Below are 19,061 nucleotides of genomic sequence, written 5' to 3'. Positions count from 1 at the left end.
TAGTTCTCCCACCTCTCCACCTAAGACTGCTGGAAATCCAAGATTAGATTGAAAAGAATCTTAAATCTCTTGTAAGGGGATTCTTTAATAGGTTCTCATTCTTGGAAACATTCCAACAGAGGATAATGTCTATGTTGTATTTGCACAGAAAGGTCTAATTACTATGTTGTGACTCGCGAGGGGAAGGAAGAATATTACCTAGCAACCAGAAAAAGGCAGTTTGGTTGAAACCCATGTGTTACCTTTTTAAAATAGATCGGCGGGTAAATATGGCAACAAGTCTACCCTTTCAACCTCCCGTGTTTTCTTCTAGCCAAGCCCGACGTAAAACTTCCATTTTGATATTCATGCCTGATCACTTTCGAAAGCTAAGATTAAAAAGTTGTGTTAACAGGTTGTTGTTCCCCCATCACCACCCGAGATGAATGTTTTGCTGTTGTAAACAGTGGTGGAATTCAATTTTTTTTACGACCGGTTCTGTGGGTGTGGCTTGGTGGGCGTGGTGTGGCTTGGTGGGCGTGGCTTGGTGGGCGTGGTAGGGGAAGGATATTGCAAAATCTCCATTCCCTCCCCACTCCTGGGGGAAGGATATTGCAAAATCTCCATTTCCTTCTCACTCCTGAGGGAAGGATATTGCAAAATCTCCATTCCCTCTCTACTCCTGGGGGAAGGATATTGCAAAATCTCCATTTCCTTCTCACTCCTGAGGGAAGGATATTGCAAAATCTCCATTCCCTCTCTACTCCTGGGGGAAGGATATTGCAAAATCTCCATTTCCTTCTCACTCCTGAGGGAAGGATATTGCAAAATCTCCATTCCCTCTCTACTCCTGGGGGAAGGATATTGCAAAATCTCCTTTCCCTCCTCACTCCTGGGGGAAGGATACTGTAAAATCCCCATTCCCCCCTGACTCCTGGGGGAAGGATATTGCAAAATCTCCATTCCCTCTCCACTCCTGGGGGAAGGATATTGCAAAATCCCCATTCCCTCCCCACTCCTGGGGCCAGCCAGAGGTGGCATTTGCCGGTTCTCCGAACTACTCAAAATTTCCACTACCGGTTCTCCAGAACCTGTCAGAACCTGCTGAATAGCACCTCTGGTTGTAAATTGGCAGTGTGGGTCAGTGGTGGGTTTCAAAATTTTTTACTACTGGTTCTGTGGGTGTGGCTTGGTGGGTGTGGTAGGGGAAGGGTACTGTAAAATCTCCATTCCCACCAGGGGTGGGTTCCACTTACCTTTACTACCAGTTTGCAGCGTGGCCACACTTGCGCGCACACTCTTCTGCACAAATGTTTTGATGACGTTGGGGTCAGTGGGCGGAGCCTCCCGCCGGTTTTACTACCAATTCTATAGAACTGGTGCGAACCGGGGGCAACCCACCACTGATTCCCACCCCAATCCAGGGGAAGGGTACTGCAAAATCCCCATTTCCTCCCAATCAGCTGGGACTTGGGAGGTAGAGAATAGATGGGGGAGAGGCCAGTCAGAATTTTTCCTACCGGTTCTCTGAACTACTCAGAATTTCCGCTACCAGTTCGCCAGAACTGGTCAGAACCTGCTGAAACTCACCTCTGGTGTGGATTCATGACTTGAACTCTTGATTTGAAGTCCAATGTAATTTTGCTGCCAAATATGGGGATTTAGAACAGATTTCTCTAGCCGGTCAGCACCAAGAGACCTGAGGGGAGAAACTAGGAGCAAAATTAATGCATGACCATCACTAAGGAGCGATTAACCGCGTGTTTGGCAAGAAGGGGGCAAGCAGGGTAGGGCTTCCCCGGGGAAGGGAGTTTGTATTGGATCAATTGACAAAAAGCGAATGTTATGCAATCAACTCAGGTTGATGGAGAGATTTTTTTTTTTTAATCTCTCATTTCCTAAATGGGGAAAAAACAAGTGCTAACTGAGGACAAGGACTACTTAATCTGTGCCAATACCTCGGATTTTGTGCTTAGGTGTTGTTGTTTTTTTGTTTCTCTGATACGTTTTTTTCCCCCTGTAACAAACCCAATAATTACAACCGATCCCGTTATGAGGCTGCTATAGCTACAAATACAGCTAATTGTTCAGGTATTTCTCAATTTACAACCGTTCATTTAGTGCAGGTGTCAGCAACCTGTGGCTCCGGAGCCGCATGTGGCTCTTTGGCCCTGTGCTGCGGCTCCATGTCAAGTGATCCCACCAGTGGCTGGCCACACCCCTTTCCCTCCCCTTCCAGTCACTCCTTGCCTGGTCTGAGAAGGTAAGGGCGATGGCGGGGGATGGAGAAGTGGCCAGGGCAGAGACAGAGAGATACAGAGAGAGAAGGGGGAGAGAGAGACATAGAGAAATACAGAGAGAGAAGGGAGAGATAGAGAGAGGGAGAGAGGGGGGAGGGAGGGAGAGAGAGATATCAAGCAATGGCATTCGTGCGCTCACATTTGTCGGGAAAGTAAGTGAATACCAGCCCTGAGCAGGAGACTCTACACAGCGAGAAATGTCTCTGTGTAATCATAAAATCAATTTTGGTGACACCTTTTCTAACACATTTTTTTGCATTTTTTTTTAAAAAAAAACATAAACATTTGGCTCTCCTCCTACAGGTTTTATCAATTTCATGGTGATACGGAATCCTGTCTTATGCTCAGCCCTCTTCTGGCTTCAGATAAAATTGTGAGGTCCCTTGAAAAATCTAGCTTAGGAAAACTGGAGACGCCACAAAAAAAAAATCTCTCTCGGGGTTTTGAGATCAACAGCAAGGAGGTAGATTCACAGGGATCAAACTCCTTCTGTCTCTTCTTTATTCGAGAAGAGAGAGCAACTCCAGGTGAGGAGGATGGCTCTGCAAATTGTTGTCCATAAATTATCTCAGGGCCTTCATTATGCTCCAGAGAGAGCAAACATCTGGCCAGCTGGAATCCTGCCCACCTCCCTTCATCATGCGCACAAAATTTATAGGGCTGGTGTAGTTTGACTCAGAAGTGGATTTCAGCAGGTTCTGACCAGTTCTGGAGAACCGGTAGCGGAAATTTTGAGTAGTTCGGAGAACCGGTAGTACAAATTCTGACTGGCCCTGCCCCCATCTATTCTCTGCTTCCCGAGTCCCAACTGATCGGGAGGAAATGGAGATTTATTTATTTATTTATTTATTTATTTATTTATTTATTTATTTATTTAATTTGTATACCGCCCTTCTCCCAGAGGGGACTCAGGGCGGTGAACAGCCAAAATTAAAAAACATACAAATACAAAAGTTAAGATAATTAAAAAGAATTAAATCATTAGCTTCCCAATTTAAAACCCCCAAGTCCATAAAATTTAAAATCCCAATTAAGAACCATTTAGGCTAGGCCGGCTTGCTGGAATAAAAACGTCTTCAGGGCTTTACAGAAGGTCCGGAGGTCCGGGATTAATCGTATTCCAGGAGGCAGCTCGTTCCACAGGGCGGGTGCCCCCACAGAGAAGGCTCTCCCCCTGAGGGCCGCCAGCCGACATTGCCTGACCGACGGCACCCTGAGGAGGCCCTCTCTGTGAGAGCGTATTGGCCGGTGGGAGGTTATCGGTAGCAGCAGGCGGTCTCGCAAATATCCTGTCCCTAAGCCATGGAGCACTTTAAAGATGAGAACCAACACCTTAAAGCGCACCCGGAAGACCACCGGGAGCCAATGCAGCTCGCGCAGGAGAGGTGTTACATGGGAGCGCCACGTCGCTCCCATAATTTTACTGTATCCTTCCCCTGGAGTGGGGAGGGAATGGAGATTTTAAAGTATCCTTCCCCTGGAGTGGGGTGGGAATGGAGATTTTGCAGTGTCCTTTTCCTGCCACGCCCACCAAGCTATGCCCACCAAACCACACCCACCAAGCCATGCCCACAGAACCAGTTAGTAAAAAAATTTGAAACCCATCACTGGTTTGACTCCTTCATATCAAACATTTCTTGAGCATTCTCCTAGTGGAGATACAGGGGCCTCAAGACAGAAAGCCGAACAAGCTGCATGTAGTAATTAGTAAGCAAGACCGTACCTGGAATATTGCATTCAGGTTTGGTCACCAGATTGTAAAAAAAAGATGAGAGACTCTGGAAAGAAGGCAGGGAAGTGCAACAAAGACGATTAAGAGCTTGGAGACCAAACTATATGAAGAACGGTGGCAGGAATTGGGTATGGCTAGTCTAGGGAAAAGAAGGGCTACGGGGGTGATGTGATAGCAGTGTTCCAATATTTGAGGGGCTGCCACAAGGAGAGAACCTTGTGTAGGAATTAGGTATGTCTAGTTCAGGGGTCGGCAACCTTAAACACTCAGAGAACCACAAAGGTCCTAACCAGAAGCCCCCCATTCAATTCTGGAGCCAACCAGAAGTCCGGTTCCCCCACCATAGAGTCTCCTCCTAGCGTGGCATCCTTTTTCCTCTGCCGACCGGAAATCCAGTTCCCCCACCATAGAGTCTCCTCCTAGCATGGCATCATTTTTCCTCTGCTGACCGGAAGTCCAGTTCTCCCACCGTAGAGTCTCCTCCTAGTGCGGCGTCTTTTTTCCTCTATCTGTCCTAACCGAAAGCCCTACCAAATGTGGAGCTGACCAGCGACAGGGAGCCACAGTAGAGGGATGAAAGAGCCACATGCGGCTCCAGAGCTGCGGGTTGCTGACCCCTGGTGTAGTTTAATGAAAAGAAGAGTTAGGGATGATATGATAGCGGGGTTCCAATATTTGAGGGGCTGCCACAAAGACGAGGGGGTCAACCTGTGTTCCAAAGCACCGGAAGGCAGGACAGGAAGCAATGGATGGGAACTAACCAAGGAGAGAAGCAACCTAGAACTAAGAAATTTCCTAACAGTGAGGACAATCAACCAGTGGAACAGCTTGCCTTCAGAAGTTGTGAATGCTCCATCATTGGAGGTTTTCAAGAAGAGGCTGGACAGCCACTTGTCTGAAATGGTTTAGGGTTTCCTACTTGATCAGTGGGTTGGACTAGAAGACCTCCAAGGCCCCTTCCAACCAGAGGTGAAATCTACTTACCTTCTCTTATCGGTTCGGAAGTGCGCGTGCCAACGTCACGTCCAATTTTTTTTTTTTAAGAAAAAAGTTTTTTATTTTATGAACAAACAAATATACAATATATAATCAATCATTCATTGTATCGTCTAAGTACATCTTTTCATTTCATTTAATGTAACATTTCCCTCACATTTACTTATCTGTTAATACATTTATCTGTCTCTCCGTTTCATATCCTAACCCAACCTTCAACCCCATCTCCCCACCCCCCACCCCTGACTTCCCAGAGCAAAAACGGGGTATAACATTTAACAAACATATGCTAAAATATTCTAACTTACTGCAAAATTCAAAACTCCCTCACACACTTTAACTCCCTGTTTACAAATTATTCATCAACCTTCCTTTTATAAATTCTGAAAATTCATTAAATTAAATTCTTTCTTCCTAAGTATAAAAGCCTTTTTCTTAGCATGTAATCCAATAACTTTTAGAGTTTTAGAAACATTAACAAACACTGATAAGTTTCATTCAAACCCTCAAACACCATTCTTTTTCAACATTTAAAATACTAAAATCTCATATTAAACGTTCTAAAAATCTCTTAATACATCAATAAAATATTCTTACTTCGTTTCTGTCGCGTTCAATTTTTGACCCTCTGTGCATGTGCATGCACAGAGGGTCAAAAACGGATTACTTCCTGGTTAAAACCAGGAAGTAATGACATCCGGGCAGGTGGGCGGAGCCATGTGCCGCCACCGCTACCGATTCGCACGAACCGGACAACACCGGCAGGATTTCACCCCTGCTTCCAACTCTGTTCGTTCTGTCATTCTGTTATTTATTTATTCGTTGAATTTATCTCGTTTTGCCCTTCATATTTTCACGGCTGTTTTAGCTACCACTCTTGCAGCCCAAATCAGATCGTTGTTTTCTGTTTTAGATATTGGCAAAGACCTATTTATTGTTTGCTTGGACGGTGCCCAAGAAAACTTTCCTTGGGAAAAAGGATGGTTTGAGCCAGCTCCCGAGAAAGATGTCATACTTGAGGTCCCGGAAATGCAAGAGAGATATAAAAGCTATTAAAGATGCTGTTAACAACCATAATGGACCATTTTCTTGGTCAGTGTTTTAAAGGATTCTCCATTTGAGCGAAGCTGTATAAACCCTAGGAGAGTGGTCAGATTTTCTGGCAGGCTTTAGCGAGAGAGGTAGTCTGAGAGTGAATGTCCCGAAATATCTGGGAGATTACAGATAGTCCTTGACTTACAATAATAGTTCATTTAGTCAGTTGCCAAGGCTCTGAATTTTTGATCACATGACCGTGGGGAATGCTACAATGGTCGTAAAGTGTGAAAAATGGTCATAAGCCACTTGTCAGGCTTCGATGCTATCTCAGAATAAATGAACTTCCAAACTGCCAATCCTTAAGGACATTTTCTCCTTATTCGAGTATAGCAACTGGATCATGACTCTGCGCGGTCAGTACTGACCTTTGCCCCCCAATCCCTCCCTTTCCGATCCCCAATTCTCTGCTTCTCATTGGCTATCTTCCAAGTCACTCTCCTGATTCCTTTTCCTGTCAGTTCACAGGAATGTTCCCCCTCCCACTTCATCTCCAAGGAGATCAAAACTTCAAAGGGATTTAGCAGGCAAAAGTTCAAGCTTCATCCTCCCTTTTTTATGTCAGTGCTGAGACGCTGACACCACTTTTTTCAGTTCCGTTTGAAGTTAACGACGGTCACACAATCCCAATTCAAACTCTTGACAACTGATTCATATTTATGACAGTCGCAGTGTCCCGGATTCACCCTTTGGTGACCTTCTGACCAGCAGTTGGGAAGCCAGACTCACTTTACAATGCTGTTACTAACTCTACAACTGCAATGACTGATTTAATCGCTGTGGCAAGAACGGCTGTAAAATGGGCCAAAGCTCGCTTAACTTAAGAGCCGTGGTGGCGCAGCGGTTGGAATGCAGGATTGCAGGCTGACTCTGCCGACTGCCAGCAGTTCAATCCTGATGGGCTCGAGGTTGATTCAGCTTTCCATCCTTCCAAAGTTGGTAAAATGAGGACCCAGATTGTTGGGGGCAAGACGCTGACTCTGTAAACTGCTTAGAGAGGTCTGTAAAGCACCATGAAGTGGTACATAAGTTAAGTGCTATTGCTAAGTGCTATTAACTGATGTCTCCTTAACAACAGAAATTTTGATCGGTTGTGGTCATTAAATCAAGGAGTACCTGTAAGAAACGAAACGAAACGAAACGAAACGAAACGAAACGAAACGAAACGAAACTAAACTAAACTAAACTAAACTAAACTAAACTAAACTAAACAACTAAACTAAACTAAACTAAACTAAACTAAACTAAACTAAACAACTAAACTAAACTAAACTAAACTAAACTAAACTAAACTAAACTAAACTAAACTAAACTGTGATGGTGAACCTATGGCATGTGTGCCACAGGTGGCATGTGGAGCCATATCTGTGGGCATATGAGTGCCCTAGCTCAGCTCCAGTGCGAATGCGCGCGCCGGCCAACTGATTTTCAGGCCTTCTGGTCCCACCGGAAGTCAGGAAACGGGTTGTTTCCAGCCTCCGGAGGGCCTCTGGGGGTTGGGGAAGGTTGTTTTCGCCCTCCTCAGGCTCTAAGAAAGCCTCTGGAGCCTGAGGAGGATGAAAAACGGGCCTACGTGTCCACTACTACTACTACTACTACTACTAGTCCAGTAGTGGGTTTCAATTCCCGTTGCTACCAGTTCACGCGTGCGTGCGTGCGACGCTTCTGTGCATGCAGAGAAACTTCTGTGTATGCGTAGAAGCATCCGGGCGGGTGGGTGGAGCCTCCCACTACCGCCGCTACCAGTTTGCCCAATCCGGGGCGAACTGGTAGCAACCCCACCACTGTTCTAGTCCAACCCCCTGCTCAGACAGGAAACCCTATACCATTTCAGACAAATGGTCGTCCAATCTCTTCTTAAAAAGTGTTGGAGCATTCAGAACTTCTGGAGGCAAGCTGTTCCACTGATTAATTGTTCTAACTGTCAGCAAATTTCTCCTTAGTTCCACGTTGCTTCTCTCCTTGATTAGTTTCCATCCATTGCTTCTTGTCCTAATTTAATGAGATCAACACAGGAAGAAGAATCTGAGCTGGTAAAAAGTAAGATCCCCTAAATACTGAAAAAAATATGACTAGAAAGAAAAGCAAATACTGAAAGTGCAGAAGCGAACGGTGTGTGGGCGTGAAATGCTAAGATTATTTACTTTTCCCGTGATGCCTTTTCAGGTGTACAGCGGCGCCCCCAAACCTCTCCAGCCTGTCGCCATGACGAATCCTGTCCCGCCTGCCATTCAAACTCCGTTGGCGCCAAGTTGTCCCGGCCGAGGCAAGCTGGCGAAACTCCTGAATCCGGAAGAAATGACGTCGAGGGATTATTACTTCGATTCGTACGCTCACTTTGGAATCCATGAGGTAAAAATCGGTCCAGGAGGCTGAGTGGTTTTTGTAACAATGCCCAGAACGGTGTGCTATGTGGGTTTGAGGGTGGACTTAAGCTGAAACAACTTTTTCAGCCACACCTTGAAAAATCCACTCGAAATTCAATAGTATAGCCTGTATTGTCATTGTACATCATGTATACAACGAAATTGGTTTTAGCCTCACTGGTGCAATCCATGACACACACACACAAATACAAACAACGTAAATAGTGTAAAGAATAATCCCTATGCAAGAAATTAGGGGGGAAAAAAGAAAAAGAAAGAAAAAGAAAAACTAGTCATACATTTCCGTATGTAGAGAATTTCTCTACCATGTGGAGAAAAGCAAGTTTTTTACACTTTTAGGCAAGGAAAACCAAATTCGCAGGTGTAAAATAGGTGGAATCCGGTGCCAGTAGCAGAAACTGCAAGAGGGGTCTTGGTGTCTCAGTGGACGATGACTTAAATAGGATCCAGCCGTGTGCTGCAGCTGCCAAAAAAGCCAATACAACCCTACGCTGCGTTAACAGAGGGATAGAATCAAGATCACGTGAATTGTCAATTCTATATTATAATGCCTTGGTAAGGCCACACTTCGAATATTGCATCTAGCTTTGGTCACCATGTTAAGGAATTCGCAGAGTAACCCTTGAATAGCAAGGGTGTACACATGAAAACAATTGAGAGTAGGTACGAATAAACACAGTCAACACACAGATACACTGAGTTGTGTTTACTTTCAGGAAATAGTAAGGCATAGTCCAATAAACAGTCCAGATCATACACATATAAAGCAGGAGATAGCAAAACAACAGTCCAGGGATAATCCTTGGTAGTACAGTGGTCTAAAGCACCCTGTTATTAAGACCAGCTGCCTGCAATTACTGCAGGTTCGAATCTCGCCAGGCTCAAGGTTGACTCAGCCTTCCATCCTTTCTAAGGTAGGTAAATTGAGGAACCAGTTGTGGGGGCAATAAGATGACTTTGTATAAATATAGAAAAGGATGAAGGCTATTGCTTAGCACATTGTAAGCCACCCTGAGTCTCCGGAGAAGGGCGGCATATAAATCAAAATTAAAAAAAAAATAAAAATCCAATAACAAAGTCTTCTTACCAGTCGTTGTAGTCATTCACAATAAACAGTTCTTCTGGATTTGCAAACAGTAGCATACAGAGATATCAGAGAGCAAGAACAGCAAAGAGAGACAAACCATGTTTCTAGCTCCCTCTTAAGGAGATTGGCTACAGAGCTAACCAATCAGGACACAGTATGATGCAATACAGCAGTCTTAAACCTATTTTGATGGTTTATATATTGCCAACCCAACAAGGTACTGTAGGTAATAGTCATTTCCTAACACACCATAAAATAAAAAAGATGTTGAGACTCTGGAAAGCATGCAGAAAAGAGCAACAAAAATGATTAGGGGACTGGAGGCTAAAACATATGAAGAACGGTTGCAGGAATTGGGTTATGTCTAGTCTAGTGAAAAGAAGGACTAGGGATGACAAGATAGCAGTCTTCCAACATTTTAGGGGCTGCCACAAAGAAAAGGGGGTCAGCCTATCCTCCAAAGCACCTGGAGGCAGGAGAAGAAGTAACGGATGGAAATCCCAAAGGTGCTTTTTTCAAGAGCCAACTGGATTTTCTGGTTTTTCTTTGAAGACGTTTCACTTCTCATCCAAGAAGCTTCTTCGGCTCTTCTTCACCACTGGACCCAGGGCAGAAAACATCCTGCAGGAAACACAGCTCCACAACACAGTCCTTTCAGCAGTTCCAAGAAGGCTCCACACCAGGCGTGAAATCTAAAATTTGTTACTACTGGTTCTGTGGGCGTGGCTTGGTGGTGGGGGTAATGTGACTGGGTGGGCGTGGCCAACTTTTTTTTTTTTTACTTTTAAAAGCATTTTATCTACAACCTTCAGAGGTTGCAGAAAAAACATGCTTTTAGAAGCCTCTGACGATCAGGCAACTCAGCTGGGATCGCCAGAGGCTTTTAAAGGCATTTTTTTTTCCTACAACCTCTTCGGCCGAAGAGGTTGCAGAAAAAAAATGCTTTTAAAAGCCTCTGACGATCCCAGATGAGCTGCGGGATCATCAGAGGCTTTTTTTAAAAAAAAAACTTAAAAGCATCTTTTCAGCGGAAGAGATTATAGAAAAAATGCTTTTAAAAGTAAAAAAGACAGCCTCTGATGATCGCGCGGCTCAGCTGGGCATGGGGGGGCCAGGGGGCGCAGGAATTTTTGCTACCGGTTCTCTGAACCACCTGCCGCCATCGCTACCGGATCGGCCGATCCGGTCCGAACTGGGAGCATTTCACCCCTGCTCCACACCCATTTTGCACCACTCAGGTGACCCTGAGGACATAGTAAGGCCTCAGTGACTCTCTAAAAAGAATGCAAATGACCAGCTGTCTGCAAGGGATATAAATCCTTCCATTTCCCCACCATCCAGTCAGAGCCGAAGAAGCCTCTTGGATGAGAAGCGAAAGGTCTTCAAAGAAAAACCAGAAAGTCCAATTGCCTCTTGAAAGAAGAACCTTTGGGACCACAGAATTGTTGTGTAGGTTGTAGACTTGGCCTCCTCCCTTAAACTTCTCTGTTGTGATTTATGTGATTTCTGATGACATTTGTGTATAATTTGGTCCCATTGGAGTTTCTTTATGGCAAACTTCTGCACCATATTTCCGTCGCAGAATCCAAAGTGAAGCCCGCAGCTTTGGTATTTAAACTGTTGACAACGTTATTGAGTCAATGTTTAGTCACCTCATTCTTCTGAGCTAGCCAACTGTGTTATAACAAGTCTTAGCAATATAATTATCACTACTTGTGTCCTATGCAAATGCAGGACTCAAGACAAACTGTGAATGCTTTGTTGTTGTTGTTGTTTTTAATTCTCTGCTGCCGGTTAAAATAGACGGTCTCCGTTGACTCTGAATTTCTACCTTTGCAATTCGTTGAGGCTGCATAAAAGCTTCTGCTTTGGCAGTGGAGGAAGTAAGTTAGCACCCACCCCTCTCCTAGAAGAATGAAATATTCTAGGAAATATTAAAAAAGGCAGAATATTATTTTGCTGGGATGAGAAATGGAGAAACATGTTTTTTAGGCAGGAAGCAGACTCACTCTTAATCAGTGGTGGGTTTCAAAATTCTTTACTACCGGTTCTGTGGGTGTGGCTTGGTGGGCGTTGCATGGCTTGGTGGGCGTGGCAGGGAAAGGATACTGTAAAATCTCCATTCCCTCCCCAATACAGGGGAAGGATAGTGCAAAATCCCTGTTTCCTCCCGATCAGCTGGGACTTGGGAGGCAGAGAATAGATTATTATTATTATTATTATTATTATTTATTAAATTTATATCCCGCCCTTCTCCCCGAAGGGACTCAGGGCGGTGAACAGCCGAGAATTAAAATAACATACAATATAAAAGTTAAGATAATTAAAAATAAATTAAATTAAACAGCCACCCAATTTAAAACCCCTAGCTATACAATTAAAAAACTAACCCATAAAACCTATTCAGGCCAGGCCGGCTTGCTGAAATAAAAACGTCTTATGGAAAGTGCGGAGATCTGGAATGAGCCGTATTCCGGGAGGTAGCTCGTTCCAGAGGGCGGGTGCTCCCACAGAGAAGGCCCTCCCCCTGGGGGCCGCCAGCCGACATTGCGTGACCGACGGCACCCTGAGGAGGCCCTCTCTGTGAGAGCGTATTGGGCGGTGGGAGGTTATCGGTAGCAGAAGGCAGTCTCGTAAATACCCTGGCCCTAAGCCATGGAGCATTTAAAGGTGAGAACCAACACCTTGAAGCGCACCCGGAAGACCACCGGTAGCCAGTGCAGCTCGCGCAGGAGAGGTGTTATATGGGAGCGCCATGTCGCTCCCGTAATCACCTGCGTGGCCGCATTCTGGGCCAGTTGGAGCCTCCGGGTGCTCCTCAAGGGGAGCCCCATGTAGAGAGCGTTGGCATAGTCCAGGCGAGAAATGACGAGAGCATGAGTGACTGTGCATAAGGAATCCCGACTCAGAAAGGGGTACAACTGGCATATCGGGCGAACCTGATAAAAAGCCCCCCTGGCCACGGCGGTCATGTGCTCTTCTAAAGACAGCCGTGTGTCCAGGAGGATGCCCAAGTTGTGAGCCCCCTCTGTGGGGGCCAATGACTCGCCCCCAATAGCCAGCGATGGCACCAGCTGGCTATATCGGGATGCCAGCATCCACAGCCACTCGGTCTTGGAAGGGTTGAGTCGAAGCCTGTTCCTTCCCATCCAGGCCCGCACGGCCTCCAGGCACTGGGACATCACTTCAAGGGCATTGTTGGGGTGGTTTGGGGTGGAGATGTACAGCTGAGTGTCATCAGCGTACAGATGGCATCGCACCCCAAATCCACGGATGATCTCATGGGGGCGGGGCCAGTCAAAATTTTTACTACCGGTTCTCCGAACTACTCAAAATTTCCGCTACCGGTTCTCCAGAACTGATCAGAACCTGCTGAAACCCACCTCTGCTCTTCATAGCCCCCCCACCCTCCTCAATAGCCCACAGCAGATGTCAGCACTTAAGACAGAAAGAGATAGCTAGGTCTATTCATAAGCAAATGCCCTCACCCAAGATCCAACGAAGATAGGATTAGCCCTCTACCCACCTAGCAACAGAACTCACCACATGGCACCTGGGGAGATTGCATCACCCAGCAAGGCTCAACCAAGCCTGGGACTCCAAAGACAACCTACAAAGTTACCTCTGCATGGCCCCATGGGAGTCTGGCAACCAATCAGAAGACAAGCTCAAATTCAAAGCCCAACAGAGGGTATAAATCTCTCTCTCTCTCTCTCTCTCTCTCTCTCACCCATGTGCCTTTTTGCCCAGGATCTCAAATCACGTGGTCCTGTCCACCATTAAACCATCTTTTCAAGCAGCAGTCTCCATTTTTTTCCAGTGTCTTTCTCTCCCCTTGGAACTGAACCCAGTTGGGCATTTCTACCAACAGGAGCAGGCAGAATTGTACAAGGGAAGATAAAATGTGATTTTTGTTTCTCCCGTGAAAATAAATTCAGAACCTTCTTTGCCAAAACTGTCCTCGGGCTCGCTGTTGCGTAGTTGAGATTCCCCCCATGGAGACACCTGCAAAAAAGATTTTGGAGACACATATTGAACAAATAGTTCTAACAAAAACCAACTTACTGCAGCCGCAGCCCCATTTCGCAGGATCAATATAGGTCACTCATCACCCACCAGCAGCTGGAGGTACGGGAACAATGGGAACAGGTTCAGAGATTCACAATAGCTGTCTGGAGTGAGATGCTGTCAAAGAGCCAGCCGGTGTTTTTCCACCAGCTTTTATTGGGCTCGAGTTTCTTTCTGAAAACACATTGCAAAGGTGCTTTTTCCAAAAAGCAATTGAATTTTCTCCGGGTTTTTTTTTCCCTTTGAAAATCTTTTGCTTCTCTTCCAAGGAAGCTTTTTCTGTTCCAACTGACTCGGGAGAATGGAAGGATTTATATTTTATTCAGCCAAAGGTGTTTTTTTTTTTTCCTAAAAGGCAACTGGGTTTTGTTTTTGCATGAAGACGTTTCCCTTCTCCTCCAAGAAGCTTCCTTGGTTCTGAAGAAGCTTCAGTTTCAGAATTGAAGAAGCTTCTTGGAGGAGAAGCAAAATGTCTTCAGCCAAAAACCAAGGTGCCTTTTGAAAAAACACATTTGGGACAATTATGACCTGGATGGTTGAGAATATCCTGTATACTGTAGAATTTCCCATCCAATACAAAAGCACTCAGTGTACTTACAAAAACAACAGAGATGATGATGATGATGATGATGATGATGATAGCATGAAAGCAAAGATACAAAAATCCACTGACAATCCAAACTTCTGACTTTGCAACAACAAAGTCGAAACTGATTCACATTTAATATGTGAGTGCAACAAAATCGCACAAACGGATTACAAAGCTAGACACGACTGAGTTGCTAAATTAATCCACTGGTCATTATGTAAAAAATACAACTTTCCTGTATCCAAAAAGTCATGGGAACACAAAGTGGGAAAAGCTATAGAAAATGAGAAGGTGAAGATCTTGTGGGACTTGAGAGATTGGTTGTCCAACATCTTCTTAAAAACATCCAGTATTGGAGCATTCACAACTTCTGGAGGCAAGTTGTTCCACTGGTTAATTGTTCTAACGGTCAGGAAATTTCTCCTTAGTTCTAAATTGCTTCTCTCCTGGATTAGTTTCCACCCATTGCTTCTTTTCCTGCCCTCGGGTTTTGGAGAATAGCTTGACTCTCTCTTCTTTGTGGCAACCCCTGAGATATTGGAATCTGCTATCATGTCTCCCCTAGTCTTTCTTTTCATCAAACTAGACATACCCAGTTCCTGCAACCGTTCTTCATATATTTTAGCCTCCAGTCCCCTAATCATCTTTGTTGCTCTTCTCTGCACTCTTTCTAGAGTCTCCACATCTTTTTTACATTGTGGCGACCAACACTGGATGCAGGATTTCAAGTATATATACTATAATATAAAAGGTGATGCATGTATACCATACCCATGCAGCTCTTGCAACGTGGTAGAGAGAAGAAGAAGTAGCAAGGACAAGGACAAGAAGTAGAAGCAAGGACACTCAAGCAAAGACAAACAAACTCTTATATAAAACAGAACAGTTAAGCTAAGCCACGCCCAGCTCTGAGCCGTCTCACATGGCTCACAACAAATCCTGTGTCTCAGTCACCAAAGAGTTCCCATTGGCTGACTTGTTGTTCTGGCTATTCCAGTTCATACATTCTTATACGCTGACAGAAGGCACGTCCTCAGAAATTGGGCTGAGAACTGAGGAAACTTCTTCTCCTAGTCATAAAGTGGTATTAACACTTCACGTGATCTTGATTTTACCCCTCTGTTTATGCAGCCTAGAACTGTGTTGGCTTTTTTGGCAGCTGCTGCACACGGCTGGCTCCTATTTAAATGGTTGTCCACTAGGACTCCAAGATCCCTCTCACAGTTACTGCTATTGAGCAAAGCACTACCTGTCGTATACCTGTGCATTTGGTTTTCCTTGCCCAAATGTAGAACCTGACTTTTTTCACAGTTGAATTTCATTTTGTTATATAAGTCTGATAACTAGTTTGATGCAGCTGCTGGAAATTGCAACAGAGGTGTATGGGATTGAAAGGCAGGTGCTATTTGCTACTTGTGAATGAGACACAAATTCTAGAAAGTCGAAGCCCAAACAGGATCAATGTCCGAGCTGTAGACAATTACCTGAAGGTAGTTGCAGGAATTTTCATCTTTAAATAAATTCCATTGCTGGGGTTACTGCCAATTCACATCATTTACCTACCGGTTCGCCTAGCACCAAAAATGTGAGAGCGTGCACATGCGCCCAGCTTTCCACGGATGCGCCTTGCTCGTGCGCATGCCTTCCGTGCATGTGCCCGGCCTCAAAAATGTTCCTAAATAGGACAGCATAGAGCAGAGGTCAGCAACCTGTGGCTCCAGAGCTGCATGCGGCTCTTTAGGCCCTCTGCTGTGGCTCCCTGTCAGGAGATCCCACCACTGGCTGGCCCCACCCCTCCTCCTCCCCTCCCATTCACTCCTCACCTGGCCTGAGAAGGTAAGGGTGAGGGCAAGGAGTGGAGAAGCAGCCAGGGCAGAGACAATGAGATACAGAGAGAGGGGGGGAGAGAGAGAGACATAGAGAGATACAGAGAGAGAGGGAGAGAGAGAGAGAGAGAGAGAGACATAGAGAGATACAGAGAGAGAGGGAGAGAGAGAGAGACATAGAGAGATACAAGAGAGAGGGAGAGAGAGAGAGAGATACAGAGATACAGAGAGAGGGAGAGAGAGAGAGAGACATAGAGAGATACAGAGAGAGAGGGAGAGAGAGAGAGAGACATAGAGAGATACAGAGAGAGGGAGAGAGAGAGAGACATAGAGAGATACAGAGATAGAGGGAGAGAGAGAGACATAGAGAGATACAGAGAGAGAGGGAGAGAGAGAGTGACATAGAGAGATACAGAGAGAGAGGGAGAGAGAGAGAGAGAGACATAGAGAGAGAGGGAGAGAGAGGGAGAGAGAGAGAGACATAGAGAGATACAGAGAGAGAGCGAGAGAGACATAGAGAGATACAGAGAGAGAGGGAGAGAGAGAGTGACATAGAGAGATACAGAGAGAGAGGGAGAGAGAGAGAGAGAGACATAGAGAGAGAGGGAGAGAGAGGGAGAGAGAGAGAGACATAGAGAGATACAGAGAGAGGGAGAGAGAGAGAGACATAGAGAGATACAGAGATAGAGGGAGAGAGAGAGACATAGAGAGATACAGAGAGAGAGGGAGAGAGAGAGTGACATAGAGAGATACAGAGAGAGAGGGAGAGAGAGAGAGAGAGACATAGAGAGAGAGGGAGAGAGAGGGAGAGAGAGAGAGACATAGAGAGATACAGAGAGAGAGCGAGAGAGAGAGTGACATAGAGAGATACAGAGAGAGAGGGAGAGAGAGAGAGAGAGACATAGAGAGAGAGGGAGAGAGAGGGAGAGAGAGAGAGACATAGAGAGATACAGAGAGAGAGCGAGAGAGACATAGAGAGATACAGAGAGAGGGGGAGAGAGAGACATAGAGAGATACAGAGATAGAGGGAGAGAGGGAGAGAGAGAGAGACATAGAGAGATACAGAGAGAGAGCGAGAGAGACATAGAGAGATACAGAGAGAGAGGGAGAGAGAGAGTGACATAGAGAGATACAGAGAGAGAGGGAGAGAGAGAGAGAGAGACATAGAGAGAGAGGGAGAGAGAGGGAGAGAGAGAGAGACATAGAGAGATACAGAGAGAGAGCGAGAGAGACATAGAGAGATACAGAGAGAGAGGGAGAGAGAGAGACATAGAGAGATACAGAGAGGGAGAGAGAGAGAGACATAGAGAGATACAGAGAGAGAGGGAGAGAGAGAGAGAGAGACATAGAGAGATACAGAGAGAGGGGGAGAGAGAGACATAGAGAGATACAGAGATAGAGGGAGAGAGGGAGAGAGAGAGAGACATAGAGAGATACAGAGAGAGGGGGAGAGAGAGAGAGAGACATAGAGAGATACAGAGAGAGAGGGAGAGAGAGAGACATAGAGAGATACAGAGAGAGGGGGAGAGAGAGAGAGACATAGAGAGATACAGAGAGAGGGGGAGAGAGACAGAGAGAGATAGAGAGAGAGGGGGGAGAGAGAGAGAGACATAGAGAGATACAGAGAGAGGGGGAGAGAGAGAGAGACATAGAGAGGTACAGAGAGAGAGGGAGAGAGAGAGAGACATCGAGAGATACAGAGAGAGAGGGAGAGAGAGAGAGACATAGAGAGATACAGAGAGAGAGGGAGAGAGAGAGAGAGATACAGAGATACAGAGAGAGGGAGAGAGAGAGAGAGAGATAGAGAGATACAGAGAGAGAGGGAGAGAGAGAGAGACATAGAGAGATACAGAGAGAGGGAGAGAGAGAGAGACATAGAGAGATACAGAGATAGAGGGAGAGAGAGAGACATAGAGAGATACAGAGAGAGAGGGAGAGAGAGAGTGACATAGAGAGATACAGAGAGAGAGGGAGAGAGAGAGAGACATAGAGAGAGAGGGAGAGAGAGGGAGAGAGAGAGACATAGAGAGATACAGAGAGAGAGGGAGAGAGCGAGAGAGACATAGAGAGATACAGAGAGAGAGGGAGAGAGAGAGACATAGAGAGATACAGAGAGGGAGAGAGAGAGAGACATAGAGAGATACAGAGAGAGAGGGAGAGAGAGAGAGAGACATAGAGAGATACAGAGAGAGGGGGAGAGAGAGACATAGAGAGATACAGAGATAGAGGGAGAGAGGGAGAGAGAGAGAGACATAGAGAGATACAGAGAGAGGGGGAGAGAGAGAGAGAGACATAGAGAGATACAGAGAGAGAGGGAGAGAGAGAGACATAGAGAGATACAGAGAGAGGGGGAGAGAGAGAGAGACATAGAGAGATACAGAGAGAGGGGGAGAGAGACAGAGAGAGATAGAGAGAGAGGGGGGGAGAGAGAGAGAGACATAGAGAGATACAGAGAGAGGGGGAGAGAGAGAGAGACATAGAGAGGTACAGAGAGAGAGGGAGAGAGAGAGACATAGAGAGATACAGAGAGAGGGGGAGAGAGAGAGAGACATAGAGAGATACAGAGAGAGGGGGAGAGAGACAGAGAGAGATAGAGAGAGAGAGGGGGAGAGAGAGAGAGACATAGAGAGATACAGAGAGAGGGGGAGAGAGAGAGAGACATAGAGAGGTACAGAGAGAGAGGGAGAGAGAGAGAGACATCGAGAGATACAGAGAAAGGGGGAGAGAGAGAGAGACATAGAGAGATACAGAGAGAGAGGGAGAGGGGGGGAGAGAGGGAGGGAGGGGGAGAGAGAGAGATGTCAAAATAATTTTGTGGTTCCCGGTGTTTTTTAACAACTGGTTCTCTGCCCTAATGACCGGCTGGGTAGGTGTGGCTGGGGGGTGGTCATGTGACTGGTGGAAGTGAGTGACATCGAGTTGGCCACGCCCACCCAGGTTTTGTGGCTCCCGGTGTTTTCTTTTCTGTGGGACACGGGTCCAAATGGCTCTTTGAGAATTTA

General features: G+C 45.8%; 1 protein-coding gene across 1 annotated transcript in view; it reads left to right on the top strand.

Annotated features, from left to right (window-relative positions):
- The window catches only part of PRMT8 (protein arginine methyltransferase 8), an 88,155-nt gene that overhangs the window by 14,161 nt on the left and 54,933 nt on the right, over positions 1-19,061 (top strand). The window contains exon 2 of the mRNA XM_060684117.2: positions 8,269-8,454. Coding sequence (XP_060540100.2) covers positions 8,269-8,454 — 186 coding nt within the window. The remainder of the gene's footprint in view (positions 1-8,268; positions 8,455-19,061) is intronic.

Source organism: Pantherophis guttatus, chromosome 7 (genome assembly GCF_059756535.1).
Source record: "Pantherophis guttatus breed Tessera chromosome 7, ASM5975653v1, whole genome shotgun sequence".
NCBI lineage: Eukaryota > Metazoa > Chordata > Lepidosauria > Squamata > Colubridae > Pantherophis > Pantherophis guttatus.
This window is presented reverse-complemented; position numbering and strand designations above follow the sequence as displayed.